Source organism: Bos grunniens, chromosome 11 (genome assembly GCF_055505025.1).
Source record: "Bos grunniens cultivar Pamir isolate PY7600 chromosome 11, Bosgru_T2T1.0, whole genome shotgun sequence".
NCBI classification, from domain to species: domain Eukaryota; kingdom Metazoa; phylum Chordata; class Mammalia; order Artiodactyla; family Bovidae; genus Bos; species Bos grunniens.
Genome location: NC_141175.1, coordinates 59,312,860 through 59,334,228, shown reverse-complemented (window position 1 = coordinate 59,334,228; position 21,369 = coordinate 59,312,860). Strand labels below are relative to the sequence as shown.

The 21,369-nt window shown below is 39.2% G+C and overlaps 1 protein-coding gene across 16 annotated transcripts in view; it reads right to left on the bottom strand.

Moving 5' to 3' along the window:
• The window catches only part of KDM3A (lysine demethylase 3A), a 56,348-nt gene that overhangs the window by 32,846 nt on the left and 2,133 nt on the right, over positions 1-21,369 (bottom strand). For 7 of the 16 annotated variants that reach the window (XR_015136793.1, XR_015136796.1, XR_015136798.1 and 4 more), the window contains exons 3-9: positions 14,020-14,175; positions 12,704-12,814; positions 9,021-9,123; positions 8,151-8,275; positions 7,382-7,454; positions 7,191-7,279; positions 391-554 (exon numbers count right to left, since the gene is read on the bottom strand). Coding sequence is in view for 9 of the 16 variants with exons in the window: in XM_086326600.1 (XP_086182726.1) it covers positions 391-554; positions 7,191-7,279; positions 7,382-7,454; positions 8,151-8,275; positions 9,021-9,123; positions 12,704-12,814; positions 14,020-14,175 (821 nt within the window). In the remaining 7 variants the exon portion in view is untranslated. Of the gene's footprint in view, positions 1-390; positions 555-731; positions 783-3,307; positions 3,361-7,190; positions 7,280-7,381; positions 7,455-8,150; positions 8,276-9,020; positions 9,124-12,703; positions 12,815-14,019; positions 14,176-21,369 lie in introns of all 16 variants that reach the window. The other 9 variants (XR_015136792.1, XR_015136795.1, XR_015136794.1 and 6 more) reach the window with 3 other exon arrangements.

Genomic DNA, 21,369 nt, shown 5'->3' with positions numbered 1-21,369 from the left:
GTATGCCAACTACACGTATCACCTCTGAAGGCATATGACCAATTGGAAACTAACCTCCCCTGACAACCTGAGATACACTGAATGGCAGGTCATTACATCAAATTTTCACTGCACTAACACTCTCTAAACACTGAATGTAGGGTCAATCTTGCCACCCGAGCAATGTCAGCTCAGACAGAAAGAACCATGGCTAAAATAACCCTTCTATATTATGATTAAACATCAGTATGGGCTTCCCTGGTGGTACTAGTGGTAAAAGAATCTGCCCGCCAACGCAGGAGATGTAAGAGATGCAGGTTCGATCCCTGGGTTGAGAAGATTCCCTGGAGGAGGAAATGGCAACCCGTTCCAGTGGGTTGCAAGATTAAACATCTTTAACTTCTGACTCACCCCTGAGGGATTTTTGCTCCGAGGTTCGGTGGAGAGTTGGCGGCTTGGGGAGTGCTCTGCTGTCTCGGGTCCTTACTTGGCGGAGTAGCTGCAGTACAGCCAAGCAGTATCTCCTTAAAAACTGTTGTGGGAACAGACTGTACAGGACACACACTAGGAGAGGCCTAAAAGATATCAAAGCAAGCAGATGTTAACAGGGAAGCCCCTAGTGCAGAATTACAAAATGCTTGCAAGATTCAAATTTATTTGCTTGGTTTAGTGGTCAACAAGCACAATACCACCACCAATAAAAAGAAAAGAACAGGAGAACAATGAATAAACCACAAATTAAGGACTTATACCTGAGGGCTATCAAATAAGTCACTCCAGCTTTTCACAAAACTTGAGTCTTCCTAGAAAAGACCACAAGTTGATCTTTTACAGACCTTTGAATACCAGGAAAACACAGCCATGTGGCAATTACTTGACTAGTGCAAGGCACAGAAGTGAGCTTTTTATCGACTGTCTTCAAATGGTGGCAGCTTCACATGCATTCAGTTCAGCGTTACTGAGTGCCCACCGCGCACTTACTGCGAGGACTGGCAGGAGACCAGACCACATAGGGCTCTTGCAGGCAGTGGAGCCTACTTGGTACCACATAAGCCTTTACAATGCAATAAAGGTTGAGGACATGGTTCTTGCTTGTAAGTGGCTCATCAAGGCACAAACGTCATCCCAAGCTGCAAAAAATACCAAGTCATGACAGGCCTGTGGGACAAAGTTAAGACACTTGTCCCCTTCCCTTTTTGTGTACTTTTACCTTTACAAAAATACGAGTGACAGACCAACTTCTTCCCAGTTTATACTATCCAAAAAAATAAAACTTCCCATCATGGAAAGAGAAGGAAGAGATTAAACTCAACTTCACACAACTGAACATTCTATGGCTAAACCAGGTGAAATCCACAGACCATTTTCACCAGCCTCTTTACATGTGTGTAAATTTAAAGTCACTTGTCCTTTTCATTCATTATCTCTTTTAATGACCTTTACATTCACTTTACCACCAGATCTAAACTTGTAGAATCTTTTAAGTGTCTTCATCTTCTAGTTACTAACTCCTAAAATATGATGTAGAACTTCTCTTAAGTAAGTTTTTAAAACCAGTTTTTAAACCTCACAATTCTGAATGTAAACCATGTAGCCTACATGTGAATCTTCTTTGCAGACATTTACTTTGATGGCCTTGAAAATACTGTCTATGTTAAATAAAAACATCTGAAAAATAAGAATTTACTTAATCAACATTAAAGTTCTGGCACAGCTTTCCACTATTTCACGGTGCCAAGTTATCTGATCATGTATTACACTATGTGAGCTCAGTTTTGGTTAAATATTAGCTTAGTGTTTCCCAGAAGGATCTTTGTGGGGAAGCTTTGGCTAGTCTAAGGACATCCCTGGGATAGCCAAACTTTCCCTCTGTGGGCCTCAGTTTCCTCATTTTTAAAATGAATTAAGGAAATAAGATATTTTTATTTTGTTACAATATGCACTGAACTGCTCGAGCCAGAAAACCCTCCATCTCATTTCCCGTATCAATCAGCCAGAAAATGCTGCTTCTATTTCCAAAATGTTTGTGGAATCTATCAACTTCTTTCCAGGCCACCCCTACCACCATCTTTCCCCTGGACTATCACATGTATACTAACTGGCCTGACCTCCTTCCATTTTTGCCTGAACTTTTTGCCTCTTCTCTGAAGTTAAAATTCTACCACAGAGCAATCTTTATAAATCAGTCACTCCAGTGCCGACTAGAATTCTACACGGTCTGGTCTCCGCCAACCCCCTAGCCTCATATCACTCCATTTGTTAAAAGTGCTCCAACTAAACTGGTTTCCTTTCTGGTCTCCAAATGTTCTAAGCTCTTTCTTGCCTGCACCTCTGTACTTGCTATTCTCCTCTGGGTCTGGACATTTTCACGTGGCTGGTCCCATCCTTCAGCCTCAAATCTGCTCAACTGTCACCTCAGAATCTCTAATCACTCTTTCCAAAGCAGTGTCCCAAAGCATAACTGCCTTACACTTTATATTACCATGTTTCTATCTTCCATTGTACCAACACACTGTGCAAATACCTTAAGCTACTATTTTATTGTCAGTCTCTTCACAATGAAACATAAGCTTCTATGGACAGAGACCCTGCTCTTACATCACTGTTAAATCTTTTAAAGCCAGGCACAGAGCAGATGCTCAATAAATAAGACTGGTGGAGTGCATGAATGGATAAATGCTCTTAGCACTTCTTATTTGAAAATGGTAATAGCTACAACTGTATTCTGAGTTAACTAAAGAGCCAAGCAGTAATGCCCACAAATGTCTAGCACATATTAAATGCTCAGTTAAGTATTAACTGGAAATAGGGTTGGACAACCAGATGGAAGGAAGGAGGACTCTCTTGGTGCCTCACCATACCAGGCAAAAGTTCTGGAGAGGAATGGCAACAACAGAACAGTGGCCAAGAGTGCTGGGTTTTGGTGTTAGACCCTGGTTGGAATCCAGTCTCTGACACAGTCTCAGCACATTATTTAAGCTCTCTGAGCTTTGGCTTCCTCAGTTGTAATGATGAGTAATAAAGGAAAGCAATGAGAAAAAAGGCAAGTAATGAAGCATACTGTATACGGCAGTGCTTCACCACAGTACCTGGCACATTGATTAGCTATCTCAAAGCAGAAACACATCATGCAAAACTCCTCGGTTCAGCCACCATGTGTTAGAACGATCATGACCTGGATCATTTCCTTTAAGAGACTGAAGTAAGTAGATCACTATAACTCTCCTAAGGTTTAACTTAACAGGCATAGCACTCTGATTCCAAACCCGTCTCCATGTGCACACCGCTGCACTGGCCTGACTTGGCAAGGGTCAAAGTTTCTTCTTACCTGAAGAGTTTTCCCTGAAGGTCTTCTATACCAGTCATGGCAATAGTTCCTCCCTGCCAGCAGACGGAGATAATATAATTGAGTGTATAATGATATTCCAAAAAGGATACTGCTGGCTCATACTACTCAGCAGACTGTCTCAATTAACCAGGCAACATCCTAACTCTGAGGAATAGTCTGCTAGGCAGAGAAGACCTTCAAGGAGCCAGATGCTACTGGCAAACAGGTTCACCTTATCCAGAAGTATTCATCAAGGCAATAAAGAGTCTCATCTACCTAATCCTAAACTCTTGTCACCCAAAGACTACCAACTCTGCACACATCCAACATATCTGCAAAGTGGAAACACAGTGAGACATGCACCAAGTGTGTTACTGTACTCACCTTTCACTCACATATTTAAATGAACTCTTTCTCTCCCCACATCTTTCTTTACCTCTCCATCTCCCTGAAACTTAGGCTAGGCCAGTGTTTCCAAAAAACTTGTCTGATTACAAGGATGACCCATGACAAAGAAGAATATTTACTGATATGGAAAAACATTCATAATATACTGTGAAATCATGAAAGCTACACAAGAGTATGGCTTTTAGTTTTTTAGTTTTTTTTTTTTTAAGCCTCTATAACTATACAGGAAAAAGAAAAACAAACAAAAATAGGAAGAGGATAGGTATTCCAAAATGTGAATAGTGAGTCTCTGAAAAGTGTGATTATGAGTGATCTTTTCTTTACTATGCTTTTCCAGGTTACCAAAATATTTTTAAATGAGAGTAACTTTTTCAAAAAAAGTAAGAACCTTTATTTTGAAAATAAGTGCAATAGAAAGAAGAATAACTTTTTATAATTAAAAATATAGTAATAATTTCTAAAACATCAATACCCAGGTAAAAATTTACCATCGCCAACTTCCTTTAGAATGAGAAGATAACTAGGATAGGTCTTTCATTTGCTTGTTGAGGCAAGGAATATGGCTTTATTTGGAAAGCCAGCTGACTGAAAAGATGGCAGACTAATGTCTCAAAATAACCATCTTCTAGGATAGGTCTTACGAGCTGAAACAGACATGCTTTTCTACATCAAATTTATTTTCACATTTTAGATGTCAAAGTTAAGGCTCAAATAGGTTGAGAGACTTATCTCCTAGCCAAAGTTCAGGCCTTTTTGAAAATAGATTCTACTGTTCCCAGTAATCAGTTCACACAAACCTACTGAGCTGGATAGGATGCTGACAGAGAGCAGAGAGACATGCTCCCTGCCCTTCAAGAGTGGGAGTCAGTAAAGATTGTCATACTGAGTGAAATAAGTCAGAGAAAGAAGAAAAAATACTGTATGACACCCCTTATACATGAAATCTAAAAAGAAATGATACCAATGAACTTACAAAACAGAGACTCACAGACAGAGAATGAATTTATGGTTGCCTATACACACTGCTATATTTAAAATGGATAACCAACAAAGACCTACTCTATAGCACATGGAACTCTGCTCAGGGTAATGTGGCAGCCTGGATGGGAGGAGAGTTTGGGGGAGAATGGAGACATGTATATGTATGGCTGAGTCACTCTGCTGTTCACCTGAAACTATTACAACATTGTTAACTGGGTATATCCCAATACAAAGCAAAAAGTTTTTTTTTTTTTAAGATGCATTTTTAATACATAATATTAAAGCATAAAAGACTAATATTTTATTGATCCATGTATCAGCTTTTAATCTATGAATATGATATGTATTTTCATTAATTTGTGGCTTCGTTCAATACTTTCATGATTGTCTCCATTAAAAAAAAAAAGTGTGAGTCAGGAAGAGAGGATCACTTACATATGTATGTTACTATATTTTACAGGCACTACCTTTGCCTTCAAGGTCATATATTTACTTGCTCAGTTGCCTATCACTTCACTGATAAACTTGACACTGTGAAGAACTGGCACCTTTCCCAACAGGACGTCCCCAATGACCCCAGTCCCACTTGTACCCCAGGTTGATTTCTCCATGATCCATTAGGATGCCATTTCCTGAGTAATGGTCCCCACCTCAACAGAACATCATGTTGCTCTCCTTTTCATCTCACTGTTTACACTGATGCCTTCTCTATGACAGACAACACTCAAATAACCTCTCCAAATCACCCTTTATTATCTCTATCCAAGACTGCTAACAATTTATCCAGTGCCAAAACCTGACAGGTTACTATTCTACTGTTTCTCTTTCAGCTTCTAATACCCTGGATCACTTGACTATATCCCATGAGCTTACCTCTAAGAGGCAGTAATCACTTGCCTGACATCCTCAATTTGCAATCCTTACTACACTACTTCAATCTGGTGAACGTTAAGGCAAAATGAAAAGGGAGTAATATTAATTTCCAAAATGACCTCTCCATTCTTTCCTGAATTACCTGAGGTCAAGCCTTCACATATGGAAGAAAGAAAGAGGTACTAGATACCTTGGTTTACACAGTTTCTGCTCAAGCATTAAAGCTCCTGTGGCCTGTACACAGGCTTAAGCTTCAGGAAAGTCCATCATCCTAGCCACCCAGATTTTAGTATTTGTGTGGTATGTGCTTGCTTTGGTTCTAGTTGATGTTGTAATCCAGTCCGCCCTGATTCAGAATCTCAGATTCATTCAATGACTCTGACCACTCTCATGCCATCTCTCCTTGCCCTCTTTCTCCAGACGCCTAAATTTCCCTCCAAAATGCTGCCAACAATCTCAACTTGGTCAATTTTAAAATTCGAAACTCCAGCCTGGAGCAGAGCATCATAAAGGCATTTTTGACAATTATAACACAGTAACATATTCATGTAACTTAAGTACATCTGGATACCTAAGTTGTGAGAAAGTTATCTGTACTAAGACCTAAGGATTCAACTCACTTAAAGAGCCTATAGTTTTTTACCCAGATTTCAAATTTTGACCCTGGTATTTATACTCCCTTAAGAAGTTTATCCCAGTCCTCCATGCCCTTATTAGGCTAGTCTGTCTAGCCCAATCTTTTGGGAATTCTGACTAAAACTTTCCCCAGTGTGTACACTGTGATGTTCTAAAGACATGTACTAGTAATTACAAAGCATAATAAAACACAGAATTTGACCTACTCTGGGATATAGGTTAAAACAATGGTAGAGATGTTAGGTGAGGCTTCCCCAAGGAAGCAATATCACATTAGAAAGATACACGGGAGTTACTTAGAATGAAGACAGCATTAGAAGAGAAAGGGGGACTACAAGTCCTGAGGTTGGAGAGAACATGAGGTACCTAAAGAGCTAAAGAAGACCAGCTTCTCCATAGCATGGAAGAGAGGGAAAAGCTGACAGCCTTAAGTTTCTTGACCCAAATCCTAACTACTTCAGGAGGATAGAAGTAAATCCAGTACTTGAACTCAACAGTGCCACTCATAGAAGCCTGTACTTTTCTCGGCAGAAATTAGTAATGGCAAACCGACTGCTTCCTTCAAAAAGCAAGTATGTTGGTTCACCCAATCATTAATGACCAATCCAGACCTATTATCCAGGTGGGAGTCCTATTTCAATACCAATCTACTCAGAATTCTAAGGTTCCTCCCCTCTTCTCATGGATGCCATTCTTTTGATTCGATACACACAACTCAATTTATCTTTAAAAATATCTCCATGTGGTGGAATTGTCAAACCTACTGAGGATTTTCAGCAAATATCAAAAATAGTGAACCAGAAATGTATATTATCTCCATCTGCTTGAGCATAGAAATTATGGCCAAGATCTGGGACCAGGAGAGAGCAGACACAACAGCACAGATGAGCAGAGAAGACAGCCTTATTACCACTAAACATACTGGCCATGCACTGCAAGAATTAAAGAGAGCTTCACATAAGTGACAGAAAAAAAGCAAGGCTACCTCGGAGCATGATTTTGCCTGTTTGGAAACCAGGTTTCCATTATTCTCTGAAGACTTGCGTTTCACAGCTCCCATTCTTATAGAATTACCTAAAATGATTAAAAACAGGTAAGTCAGCCTCCCTGTTTCTCTTAAGATGAGAAGGATGAAGGGGAAAGGAGAATAAAAGTTTTAATCAAACAGTATCTTACCACATGTCACGAAGTTATCATGTACAACTTCAACATGAATCAGTGATGGATCCACAATTTTCAGTGCTGGAATCTTAAGAACAAACAAAACAAAGATACCAGGACATTTAAAAAATGCTCAGGAATATACCAGAAATTACCTCTACCACTCAGTCGTGTCCCGACTCTTTGCGACCCCATGGACCACAGTCCTCCAGGCTCCTCTGTCCATGGGATTCTCCAAGCAAGAATACTGGAGTAGGTTGCCAACCCCTTCTCCAGACGATCTTCCTGACCCAGGTATCATCAAACTTTGGTCTCCTGTATCGCAGGCAGGTTCTTAACCATCTGAGCCACTAGAGAAACTAGTTAACAATAGGAGTTTCTTACATATAATTTCCTTTTAAAAAATTACTGATTTTTTTTTTCCAGTCCGCTATTTTAATATAAAATAACAAAGGTATTTATTTAGCTCCTATGTGAAAGTAAAAGTGTTAGTTCCTCATTCGTGTCTGACTCTTTAACAATCCCATGGACCGTAGCCCACCAGGCTCTTCTGTCCATGGAATTTCTCTAGGCAAGAATACTGGAGTGGGTTGCCAATCCTTTCTCCAGGGGATCTTTCTGATCCAGGGATCGAACCCAGATCCTCCTACATTGCAAGCAGGAGATTCTTTACTGTCTGAGCCACCAGAGAAGCCCCATTTAGCTCTTATAAGATACTATAATTACTTTTTATAATTATCTTCCTCTGTCAACTTATCTTACATGCAATTATCATGATTTTTACCTCCTCACAGTTGACTTGAAGAGTTTTTGACATTGGGTTTCCATTTACAATGGTTGCAGAAAACCACTGAGTTGATGGGTCCAAGCTGTAAATTTTTACTTCTGAACCAACTAAATTTTTGTCACCTTAAAAAAAAAAAAAAAATCCTTAGAGCGATTTGCATTATCTCTGAACAGCACCATTTATCCAGCAAAATTTTTTCCCAAGTCTTTAAAAAAACATGCAATATACAAAAAGGAAAAATTAAAAGATATTGCTATAAACTTAAGACAGACATTTCAGCAAAGGCAGGAGAAAATGTAAACTTTCCATTTTAAAGCTTCAATTTCCTATTGCTTTATCTTAGACTTGGCAGTATATTTATCCCAGCATCTGTATCAGACCAGGTAGTATCAGATAACTCATTGAGACCTAACTCACTCTCCTATGCAGTTTTAGAAGATCCAAATTCAGGAACCTCATCGGAACTTCTAAGTCTCCTAAAACATTCACAATTATGAAACTGACCAAGAAAATCAATAACAGTAATTGGTAAGATCAAGATCACCAAATTAATGTTTTACTCATTTTATAAGACTGAAATTCCAAACATATCAAATTTCATGTCAAAATATAGCTGAGCTTGTTCAGTATCTACTTCACTTTTATATCGTTCACATGATCCTCGGGCTTTCCAAATTTCAGAGACTTTAGAATACATTCTAGAATATAGTCCTCCACTCATCAAGCTGCATGGGAAATGCATCTAAAGAATTACTAAAAAAATGAGACATTTTAATGAGCAAATGAGTGAGAAGGGCTAAAACACAGCTTTTTACAAACTAATCACTGGTTAACTCATGAGCTATCACCAACAGACAATCCACATACCTTGTAAAAGATGGCTTTCATCTAAATGTTTCACAATCAAAGCTTGAAATTCTTTACTGACACTCTGATTATCCATCAGTGAAAGACGGAGATTGTTTACATCCTGAAAAATTGAAAATCATTACATTTTAAGGTAACAAATAAGAACAGTTGTTTAAATTCCAGTGGTTATTTCAATTCATTTAATCACAGGGATTAATAGTGTCAATTAGCCATTTGATGGCAGCAAACCATTGCAACTCCAATGAACTAGACAGGTCAAACAGTAAGACACCATCAAATGATCACAAATATAAGGCAGACAGAAGTGAAGCCACTTGAAGCTAAGAGTGAGACAGATACTAAGAGTGGCTCAAAGCATAATTTTAAATATGACAAAACTTAGACTATGGGACATATAATAAGCAAAGTAGCTAGTCATGCCAAAAATACTCTGTATCCCAAACTCTAGGGATTAGGGAAGTCACAGATCCAAATGCAAGGGGCAGAAGACACATACATAAGAAAATACTTAGATCTGTAGTGTCTGAAATTGCTGTTTTTAATAAACATCATTTCACATAGATTCATTTGAAATGAATCGAATTTGAAACCAGAATTCCAAATGCATTCTTCTTTACAAATGGTAAAGGTGGGGGTGAGGAGGGACAAAAGCTGAAGCCTAGGTCTTCAGCTAGACAGTTTTGAAACATTCAATTCTTGGCAGCTCTATTTCTGGCACTATTCCACAGTGTTCTGGCTTTGTGTGTATACTCAGTTATGATAAATGTATACAGATTGTCAATAAGAATAACCTGTCAGACCCGAGAAACCATATAGCACAGAAGCCCTTCCAATACTAGGCTTTCATGCTTTTCTGCATGTGAAATGGGTACACAATGGCCAAAAATAGTTCGTCCATTTTTCCCACTGGGAAGAATACCCTTTTACAGAGGCCATGCTGAAAAAATTTCTTAAGTAACATTAAACTAGGGGCTTCGTAAGAGTGCAACATTAAATTACCAGAATGAGCCATGTTTTTGTTTTTTTCCCCCTCATGCTATTGCAATTTCAAAAAATTTAAATGTGTTCACCAATTCATACTACAAGGTAAAAGAGCATTAATGGGGAGAGTCATTAACATTAAATGGCTCTTAAATAAGGTAGAATAATTGGATTCTGCCTAGAAGAGTTTCAAGGGCTCATCAAAAGTGCCAGGTAACTGAGCTGGACACTTAGTCATTTTTCTTATCCACCTATACCTGAGATGAATTCAACCCAACATTAGGTTTCAATTCCAACTTCTGCGTACCCCAAATAATTTTCAGATTCTCTATTCATTATTTAGGACAACCCTCCTACTGTGGTACCCATATCAGCCAACATAGAGTCTCATACAGTAGAAGCCTTACACTATCACCTGCCTCTAGAAGAGAATGCCCTGAAGCACTTAACTTTGGAAATCATCATCAGTAAAAGTCAAGAATACATGCAGAGTCTCCCTCAATCAGTATCATATTAATAACACTCACACTGACAGCACAGAGTGCACCTCCTTGAGAATAAAAACTTACTGATCTTTTCAATCTCAGGAAACAAAACTGAGTTCTACTTTAACTGAAAAGATGAGACACATTAAAGATGAAAAACAGAACTGTCCCGAAAACAATGTTAAGAAGTAAAAACTGCTCTCTGCTCAGTAGTAGTCTTCCACAGCCCCTCCTGTATGTTCCTTGGTCCTTAAAAGCAAGTATTCCGCATTTCAACGTAGGAAAAATATCAAGATAACCTTCCTAGCGTGCATGCACATGTGCCCAGTCTCTTCGGTCATCGTCTGACTCTTTGCAATCCCATGAACTGTAGCCTGCCAGGCTCCTCTATCCATGGAATTCTCCAGGCAAGAATAATGGAATGGGCTGCCATGCCCTCCTCCAGGGGATCTTCCCGACCCAGGGATCAAAACTGGGTCTTCTGTGGCTCCTGCACTGCAGGCAGATTCCTTACCTCTGAGGCACCAGGGAAGCCCCATTTACCTGATATATGAAGATAACTTGTGCCCACAACTAAGAAAAAACATCTTCCTCTATTCCATTCACCTAAACATTATAAAATAAGGTTCAGAGTATGAATCTTGTTTTCACTCACTTCCAGGATATGGAAATAAAAGTGAGACTTGAGCACAGAAAAGCCAATGCTTTGGGTTTTCCAATACAGACCCAGCAATGGCAATGACCCTTGGTCCTAAACTGTCTTGTAGCTCATAAACTGGTTTAATGGTTCTATAGGCCACAGAAACAAGTCAGGTCACAAAACCAAAGAGGGTAAAGAGGATAACTGAACTTCACAAATGACATCTAAAACAACAAATGTTCATTTTAAGACCAACATTACTCCCAAGGTAGTGATCTGTGGAAGTAATGTGCATGTTCTTCCCCTCCCTCCCAACATTTTTATAATAAAGGAAAAAAATAAACAAATGAGCAAGACCCAAGAGCCTAAATGTTGTGAAGAAAAAGGTAGTTCTGCAAGCTAAACTGGAAAGAATAGGAACATACACACACACTTGACTCATACCGTTTGCAATAGTTAGGTCACCACACACACTGAATTTGTTAATACTGAACCATTCTTAGGGGAAAGATGGGGTTAGGTTTCTTGAAGCCTCTGGGCACAAGAGACATCAACCAATCACAATACATAACCTTGTTTTTGTGTGTTTCTGTTGGAAAAAAACCCACTTCACAGTTTTTAATATATATAACTGCATTTATTTGCATGCAAAGTCGCTTTAGTCATGTCCAACTTTGTGCAACCCTATAGACTGCAGCCCATCAGGCTCCTCTGCCTCCCATTCTCCAGGCAAGAATACTGGAGTGAGTTGCCATGCCCTCCTCCAGGGGATCTTCCTGACCCAGGGATCGAACCCAAGACTCCCGAGGCTCTTGCATTGCAGATGGAATCTTTACCCCTGAGCCAGCGGGGAAACTGTATTACTGCATTACTAACTTTGAACTCACAGCTACCATACCTCATAGCTGAATGAAGCTTACATAACACATGTTCTAAGACTCACGTAGAAACAGTACAGACCACTTCAGCACTATCCCAGGGGGCCATTTTAAACATTGAATTAACCAACAATGTAGTACTAAACAGACTTTGAAAAGGACACTTGTTTACAGTAGAAGAGATGAAACAAGAAGGCAGAATGGCACCTTATTCAAACCTCAGCTGGGAACAGGTGTCAGACAACTCAAAATTTTCACCACTCTGCACATGTCTGTGAATGACCATAAAAGCACCAAAATACTAATTGGGGGGTTACAAATATATTTCAGCAAGTAAGCAAGTCCCCAAACATAGAATCCTTAAATAATGAGGACTGATATATATGCATACAGATACATGTATATATGAGTAACAGTTAATCTTTTAAAAATCATTTTCGTATCACCTATTTTAAAAATTATTTCGTATTACACACAAAAGCCATCAACAGTAGTACCTTTGTCCTTCCAACCCCAATAAACAGTACCAACCCAATGGCTAACATTGAGCATTAATGTCTACTATCTGCTCATAAGATGGGTCCTTTTTTCTGCTAGATATCTGATCTGGAACAATCAACGTCAATACGTTAGTTCTCACATTAAAGGAGTTTATACTTCTATTTTTAGGGCTTAATATTGGTTCTAAAGTTTTACCTGTATAGGCTTTAAAAGGTCTTTAGAAAGAAATACTCTTTGTTGATCTCCTAAAAAGCGAATAGATGTTATGGACCCCAAACCAGCTTTGTCCAGTAGAGATTTGTACATCTGAAACAAAAGAAAATGTTTTGGCATCATAACTGCTATTAGTATCATTGTGAAAATGGGGACTGGCAATGTTCCACACAAAGATTAAACCATTCATTTGTTTTACTTACTACTAGTATCTCAATAATAACTATTTATGTGACCAAAACAAGAGCGCACAATTTTTATCCAGAATCAATCATATAAACCCGATACACATTTGAGAGTCATGTTAACATATAGGTCTGGGTTTACAGATGTATGGCTTGGCCCAAATTTATGCAGAATACTGTTTTAAGTTTATTTTTCTGGGGAAATGGGCCATGTTTTTAGCAAATTCTTAATAGATGGAGGAAAAAATACGAAAAGCAAAATACAACTTTAAACAAAACCCTACATCACTCAAAACCCTTCCGGGGCTCATCTCATCCATGGGCAAAATCTCAATTTGGTTCACACACCATGCAGGTCCTTCACAAGCTGGCTAGCCTTTTAATCATCCTCTTGGCCTTTCAACTACCCAAATCTGTCCCAGCTCACCTCTCAAACAGCATTAACTGTCCTCGCCAGATACAGAGCTCACTCTTTGCCTTTAACTGCACCAGACTTCTGGTGTGGAAATGGCACTATCATATACTGACTGCTGGTGTCTTTAAAGTCAAAGAAATATGAGCTGGGGGAACCTTAAAGATCATGAGACCAAAAGTGGAAACCCTGACAGGAGCCAGGCAACACCTACTATTCAGCTTCAGCCTACTGTTGCTAAAAGCCTGTTGCTACAGGCTTTAGTGTGGCCATATCTTACTGTTCTTTCAGTAAGAACTGGGAATCTAGATTTTTAAGAATATTCTCTACATTTTTTTAGGTAGACAGCTAATTTAGATTTTTTTAAAACACTGTAAGGGGCAAACTAAAAAGATCTGTATGTCGGTATTTATCGGCTGGTTTCCAATCCTTGACCTAGAAGTTCCCCATATTACCCTCACTCCCTACTCTTCAAGTGAGGAAACTGAAAACCCATGAAAGTCAAGGGTCCAGAATTGTAGGCCTCCTAACAGGGCTGACAGGAGATCCTGGGGCTTTTTCTGAATCTTCTGCAATATCATATCTCTGTACTATTATTTTCCAGAAGGCCAACTATAGATATTACATATAGATTTTCCCTGTTTCGTTCATAATGGATGAAAGAACTTCTCAGGGGTTCAATAAGCCCAAGTTTTACTTACTATTGCAGGCCACTGAACAATTCGCTCAGAAATTTCAGGAGACTTTCGTTCAGCCAAAACCAAGTTATGTTCCACTAAGAAAGCTCTCCTTAGGAGGCTGTAGACATCTATCCATCTTCTCTTCCTCCAAGATTCTCCATCAAACTCCACACATACCTAGACAAACAGAATTGAAGGAAAGCAGACTTGATTAACAAGAACATGAAAGACGCCTAAGGTGAAATTAGACCCTGATCAGTCTATTCAGATCTGTATCTGTGAAATATGCTGCTCCCACTCCTGCTCTCTTACTTCCCTTCTCAACCCACAATAAAATAACCAGATATGAGGCTTCCCTGGTAGTCCAGGGATTAAGAATCCGCCTGGTGATGCACGTGACAGGAGTTCGACCCCAGCCTAGGAAGATTCCACATGCCACAGAGCAATGAAGCCCATGTGCCACAACTACCAAACCTACGCTCTGGAGCCTGCAAGCCACAACTACTGAAACCACGTGCTGCAACTGCTAAGGCCACATGCCTAGAGCATGTGCTCCACAACAAGAGAAGTCAGCACAATGAGAAACCTGTGCACCGCAACTAGAGAGCAGCCTCCGCTCTCCACAACTAGAGAAAGCTGCGCATAGCCATGAAGACCCAGCACAGTCAAAAATAAATATTAAAAAAAAAAAAAAAAAAACAGATATGTTAGTCTACTCTAAATATCAAGCTTTGGCTCCCAGGCCACTTTGGGAAGCAGAAGTCAAAGGATATGGGGGCCAATCTGTCCTCAAGTAATCTCTGGGAAGACCTAACAGAAAAGAAACCCCATGTAGAAGGTTTTCACATGTTAATTAGACATCAGAGCTTGGAGAATTGAAAGACAGAAATCTGAAACCCTAAGATGTACTTGTCACAGGGCATTGTAATTCTGTGTTGACACGGTCACTAAGTAGTTGATGACCCCCAACAACACAATCCACCACTGGCTTTTACATTCCTCTGATAGCAGCAGATTCAGCAAGAGGCACTTTCAATGCTTTGAGTTGAATAAACTGGGAAATTTACCTCAGAATTTGAACTCCAAGAAAACTGTGCTAAATACAGAAGTAATTGATAAATGACACCAGAATTTTCCTAAACTACCTGTGTAACTTCTTATATGAAAATTAAACTACTTTTAAAATACTATTTTCCAAGTAACTATGAAATTTACTGCTTCTGATTTGTAAAATACCTTTTAGCCTTAAAGTTATAACCCTTGACCTAGAAGTTCCCCACATTATCCCCTTAAAACCTGTATAGATATTTTAAGATATAAAGGTAGAATTCAGTCTAAAAGTGGGTCTCTGACAGTAATGCAGTAGTAATCAGTCACAAAATTCTTAAAATTCATGTGAATGTACCAAAACACCTTAGCTTCCTTAACCCATTAACAATATGCTACCCTTTTACATTGTCGTTCACTCGCTAAGTCATGTCTGACTCTTTGTAACCCCAAAGCACGTCAGGCTTCTCTGTCTTTCCCTATCTCCCGGAGTTTGCTCAAATTCATGTCCATTGATCCAGTGATGCTAACTAACCATCTCATCCTCTGTCACCCTCTTCTCCTTTTGTCTTCAATCTTTCCCAGCATCAGAGTCTTTTCCAATGAGTCAGCTCTTGGCATCAGGTGGCCAAAGTACTGGAGCTTCAGCATCAGTCCTTCCAAGAAATACTCATTGGGTGTTTTCCTTTAATTTATTCTAAGTCTTTTAAAATGTTTTTTATATTTTAACTGATACGATATATTCCCTTGGTATTCAGTGTAAAAATCACTATTTTTGATTTAAAAGCCCTCATTTTTGCCTTCAAAGAATTAGTAAATCCATCAACACTTCATAATTTCAGAGACAATTCTATCTCCCTTTTCAGCCTTTAGGAAAAAAGTTTACTTATTTTCCATTCACTCATCAGAATCCAATTCAAAAATCCTTTCCTCAAAGACATTGTCCCTTACCCAAGAGCCCCTCTCTACCCCAAGAGAAGTCCCTTGCTAACTGTACTCAAAACTCTGTCCTTTTCCTTCCCAACACTTATCCACATTTTGAATTATTTATTTGTGGTTAATTGACTGACATATTAAAAACTCGAATAGGTCAAAGTCTGTGTTGGCTTTTACTTACCACTGTATTTCATGGGTCTCCATGCTTGTTGAGTGAATAAATTTCTCTCTGAACTGGGCTCTTACCTTCTGTTTCTCTCATCCACTTGGAAGGCAGGAAGATCCCAAGGGATATACCACTAGCCTCAATCCCAAACTTTTTCAGGTTTATGGCTATATAATATCAATCTTTAAAATCAATTAAATTTAAGACCAATCCTATCTTCCTCTCCCAATCACAAAATGTACATCCCTAATTTCTCAGACAACTTCCCCTGAGAAGAGCATATCTTCTTGGTATGGCAGGCTTTTATCCTTGCAGTTATTACAAAGTGCAAATGGGTAAGCACCTATTATGTGACAAGGCCCCATGTTCTATGATTCCACTGGTTCTATGTATTCCATCCATCACCATAACCAACCAATGGTCTTTCAAGACAGAGGTGTTCAGAGACTGAGTATATTCCTTTCTGTTTCTAGCCACAGAATCCGTGTCTTCCGATATCTTCCCCAGTCCTTCTGCCCCACCTCACATCAACTTCAAACCCAACCTAGCTCTGGACGACAGAGCTTTCCCATCAATGTAGTGTACCAGGTGTGTACATCTACAAACTTCAGAGCCACAGAGATCTGGGTTTGAATGCCAGCTTTGCTGAAGCTTTCTTAGAATGGTTTTATATGCATAAAATACAATGCAACCAATTAACTGTACCCAAGTCAAGAATGCTTGCCAAAATCTAAGCTCTCTGAATTTAGTGTTCTAGCGGCTTCAGAATGCAAGTACTAACACCTACCCTTCACGGAATTGTTAGGTAGATTTTAAAGGCAATGTACATTAAGTATCTGGCAAGCAGACTAGGCAGCTTTAAGACCTTCATGAAAACTCAAATCTTAATTTATCAGAGTATCACTTCAGTTAGGAATGGGGGAGATAAAGACTTAAATATGATCACCTAACATCAATTCAGAAAAAAAAGAAGTAATCTAAGATCTTAAGTGGTTTCTCAAAACTTAAGCAATATCACAATTCTTATCATATCACTATCTACAAAGCTTATAGTCAACCCTAAACCAAAATTTAGACAATGTTCCTCTTTATATCTCAGTTTTTCAATAATTTGAAAACTAAATTTAGCTCTTTAAAAATAAGTTTATGACTTTGAAGTATTAGATCACATTAATCAAAAATTCATATTTAAAAAGATGGCTTTTAAAATACATATAATGAAACACAACAAATTGTGAGCTTTCTTAAACATGCTTTCAAAAGTTTCCTATCTATCACAACCACACATCTTTCTTTTGTGTGCTGAGGTTTGATGTGCTATATATAAGGACATCCCCCTGTCACCGTCCCCAAAAGTCTCTTCTGCAGAAATTTCTATAAAAATGTACCAGTAAGAATTCAAATTCAGGGGGAACTAACTCGATGGATGTGAGTCTGAGTGAACTCCGGTAGTTGGTGATAGACAGGGAGGCCTGGCGTACTGCGATTCATGGGGTCGCAAAGAGTCAGACACGACTGAGCGACTGAAGTGAACTAAACATGATTTTACCAAGCTCCTGCAAGCTGACAGATGCAGCTAGTTCTCATTGTAAAGAGTCTTCTTCCCGCCACAATCCCTTGGTCCAGAAAGGAGATGTTATTTATGCTATATAACTCCAAAGGCCAGAAAGAGGCCTATTTAATTATGATTCACTACCTGTAATTTCCAAAGTTCCAGATTTTTAACAGGGCATCTTGTAAATGTATGTCTATTAGCCTATCAAATTCATTGACCAGATGTTGGATATTTCAAGTTAATTATTTCAAGCTGCTGCTAAGTTGCTTCAGTCGTGTCTGACTCTGTGCGACCCCACAGATGGCAGCCCACCAGGCTCCCCCGTCCCTGGGATTCTCCAGGCAAGAGCACTGGAGTGGGTTGCCATTTCCTTCTCCAATGCATGAAAGTGAAAAGTGAAAGTGAAGTCGCTCAGTCGTGCCCTACTCTTAGCGACCCCATGGACTGCAGCCTACCAGGCTCCTCCATCCATGGGATTTTCCAGGCAAGAGTACTGGAGTGGGGTGCCACTGCCTTCTCCGATTTCAAGCTAGTTTTCCCCAAAAGAAAACCTCTTTAAGACACATGAATTAATATTATCTAATCAAGCTAATTTCAAGACCTCCCACTTAGTATACACTAATCTTACCTGAGTATATGATTATGAAAACTATCAGACTGGCCAAGTAAAATGTTTCCAGGTTTAAAAATAGGCACTTACACAAAGGCATGTTTTTTAATCCCAAAGTTTTTGATGACATTATCTACTCTATGTCCAGCATGACGATGCAGAAGGCCACTTATTTCACTACTTCACAAATCAGAAATTATCTCATTATGCTTCTACTTATGTCTTCTTCCACCCAGACTTTTATCTAAAATCCTAGAGTCAAGCATTCAATTGTAGGGGTAAACAGTTATTACACTGTGCTAAAAGTTTCTCATTTTACATGGCTTGACAGGCAACAGAATCCACCTACATTCATTCAAGTTTCAACTGTATGCAAGAATGAAAAGACCAGGCAGACAGTAGTCATGGCATTCAGCTGCTAATGAGTGGGAAAAGCTATGACAAATCTAGACAGTGTACTAAAAAAGAGACACTACTTTGCCAACAAAGGTCCATATAGTCAAAGCTATGGTTTTTCCAATAGCTGTGTATGGATGTGAGCATTGGACCATAAAGAAGGCTGAGCACTGAAGAGTTGATATGTTTGAACTATGGTGTTGGAGAATATTCTTGAGAGTCCCTTGGACTGCAAGATCAAACCTGTCAATCCTAAAGGAAATCAATCCTGAATATTCATTAGAAGGACTGATGCTGAAGCTCCAATACTTGGACCACCTGATGTGAAGAGACAACTCACTGGAAAAGACCCTGATGCTGGCAAAGATTGAGAGCAAGAAGAGAAGGGAGGGACAGAGGATGAGATGGTTGGATGGTATAACCAACTCAATGGACTTGAGTTTGAGCAAACTCAGGGAGATAGCAAAGCACAGGGAAGCCCAGCATTCTGCAGTCCATGGGGTCACAAAGAGTCAGACATGTCTTAGTGAGTGAACCACAAAAGCAAGGAAGGGAAAGACCTAGACAAACAAGGTAGAGAAGGAGGACACTGTGAACATGCATAATGAACAAAGCCAGTTAGAAAGCAACCTGCCTCACACTCAAATAAGAATGGGATAAAAATAAGGTTAAATAAATTGTTCTAATCACACCTAATTAAGATCTGTTGTTATTCCAGGTAAAGAGAATACCACTGTTCCATTGCAAGACTATTTCTAAACTGCTTTCCTATATATAAGTAATAACTATTTGCTTCCTTCACGTATCTGTTCAAATATTTTAGCAAAAACTACATGCCAAGCAATGTTCTTAGTTCTGGGGATATTGATACTAGCAAAGTAAGAGTCCTGCTAATTTCATTCTATCTGAATATTAAAGCTTAGTATTTAAGGTTTGCAGACAAAAATGGGCAAGTTATTTAACTTGTTCAAGCCTCTGTTTGTAAAACTAAAAACTGTGGTTTACTATCTAGGATTTTTGTGAGAATTAAATAAAACCATTTACTGTTTCAGTTGTTCAGTCATGTCTCTTTGTGACCCCATGGACTGTAGCCCACAAGCTCCTCTCTCCATGGGGTTCTCCAGGCAAGAATCCATGTGGGTTGCCATTTCCTATTCCAGGGGCTGACCGAAGGATCAAACCCCTGTCTCTTGAGTTTCCTGCATTACAAGTGGATTCTTTACTGCTTGAGGACCTGGGAAAAGGTATTTGTTAATTCTGTCTTCACCACTAAACAATGTAACTGAGTAAGTGGCTTTGCTACAAAGTCTTTCTTAAATGAACCAAAGTTAACAAGCCCTGGCCTTATTAACTCCTCAACCAAGGAAGCAAATCAGTCTAGACAGACTTGGACTACTACCAGTGCTAAAACAGGTGCACACTACTTGAATTTTATTCCTTCTTATTCATTATTGCCCCCAGTCCCAACCCATTCCCCAAATCCCCCTAAATCTTACAGCAGGGTCTTACTCAGTTTCTGCCTGTATCTTGCCAAACACAATTGGTTTCAAAGTTTCCAAAACTGCTTTTCGTAATACATGTCCCTATACTTATGCCAATTACTTCATCTGCTACTCCATTAAGGAATGCAGCAATAAATCATGATTAGAAAAGACAAGTTGAGTAGATTTCTTACATGAGGGCTGAGTTGTGAAGAATGTAGGTAAAGCAAAAAATCCACTATAAGTTAAATTGTTCTTGAATTAAATCCCCCTGGCCTCCAGGTTAGGCACCTTAGCCCACTGGAAGACAAACAGCCAAACCTAGATTCAAGTGCTCTCTCTGTCCCTTAGTAGCTAACTATGCAAGTCTGGACAAGACTTCCTTTTTAAAATCTATTTCTTCTTTCTGAAAATGAAGCTATCACCACCACTTCAAAGGCTGGGGGTGAGGAAGATGCAGGGAAGACGACACATAAAGGACCTCCTAGACTGCCTTCCTAACCCAACAGGTCCTTGATCTCTGATGGGGAAGGGAACACCTAGTGTCTCATCAGTTGCTAAAGAACTAAAAACCGTGAAGCTTAATCTCGTTTCCACTCAAATCAAATAAAAACCAAGGCAATAGAGAAAATTTTACTTGTGAAATAAACCATAACAACTATGATTAACATCTACTCCCCAAAGCCCATTTTTAATGGAGAAAGTTTATTAGCCTAAAGCAAACAGGTTGGCCATCCCTGCACCACACTAATTCTTTCTGTAAACCTCAAAACCCAGTTTTCAATGAGTGAAACCAACTTCACACTGTATGATAGGAATCCTTCAGTGGCACAGCCTTTGATTAGGGAGCACGATGATTAAGAAAGCAGGCTCAACGGTCAAAACTTTCTGGTGAGAACAATTCCAATTGTGACTTAGACAAGACAATCTACCCCAGGCCCAGTATTTTTGTCTGTAAAGTGGGGAATATTAGTACCTACCCTCAAAGAACTGCTGTTAAGGATTAAATATGAACACAGCCATCAACTGTTCAGCATGATGCCTAACACATGGTTAAGTACACAATGGTCACTCCTTTTTCCACATGAACATAAAGTAGACTACGGAAGCTTTGAAAATACATGACCACATATCCTTTCCTATAACCTTTTGCAAACTAATTACTAGTTGGGGCATGCAC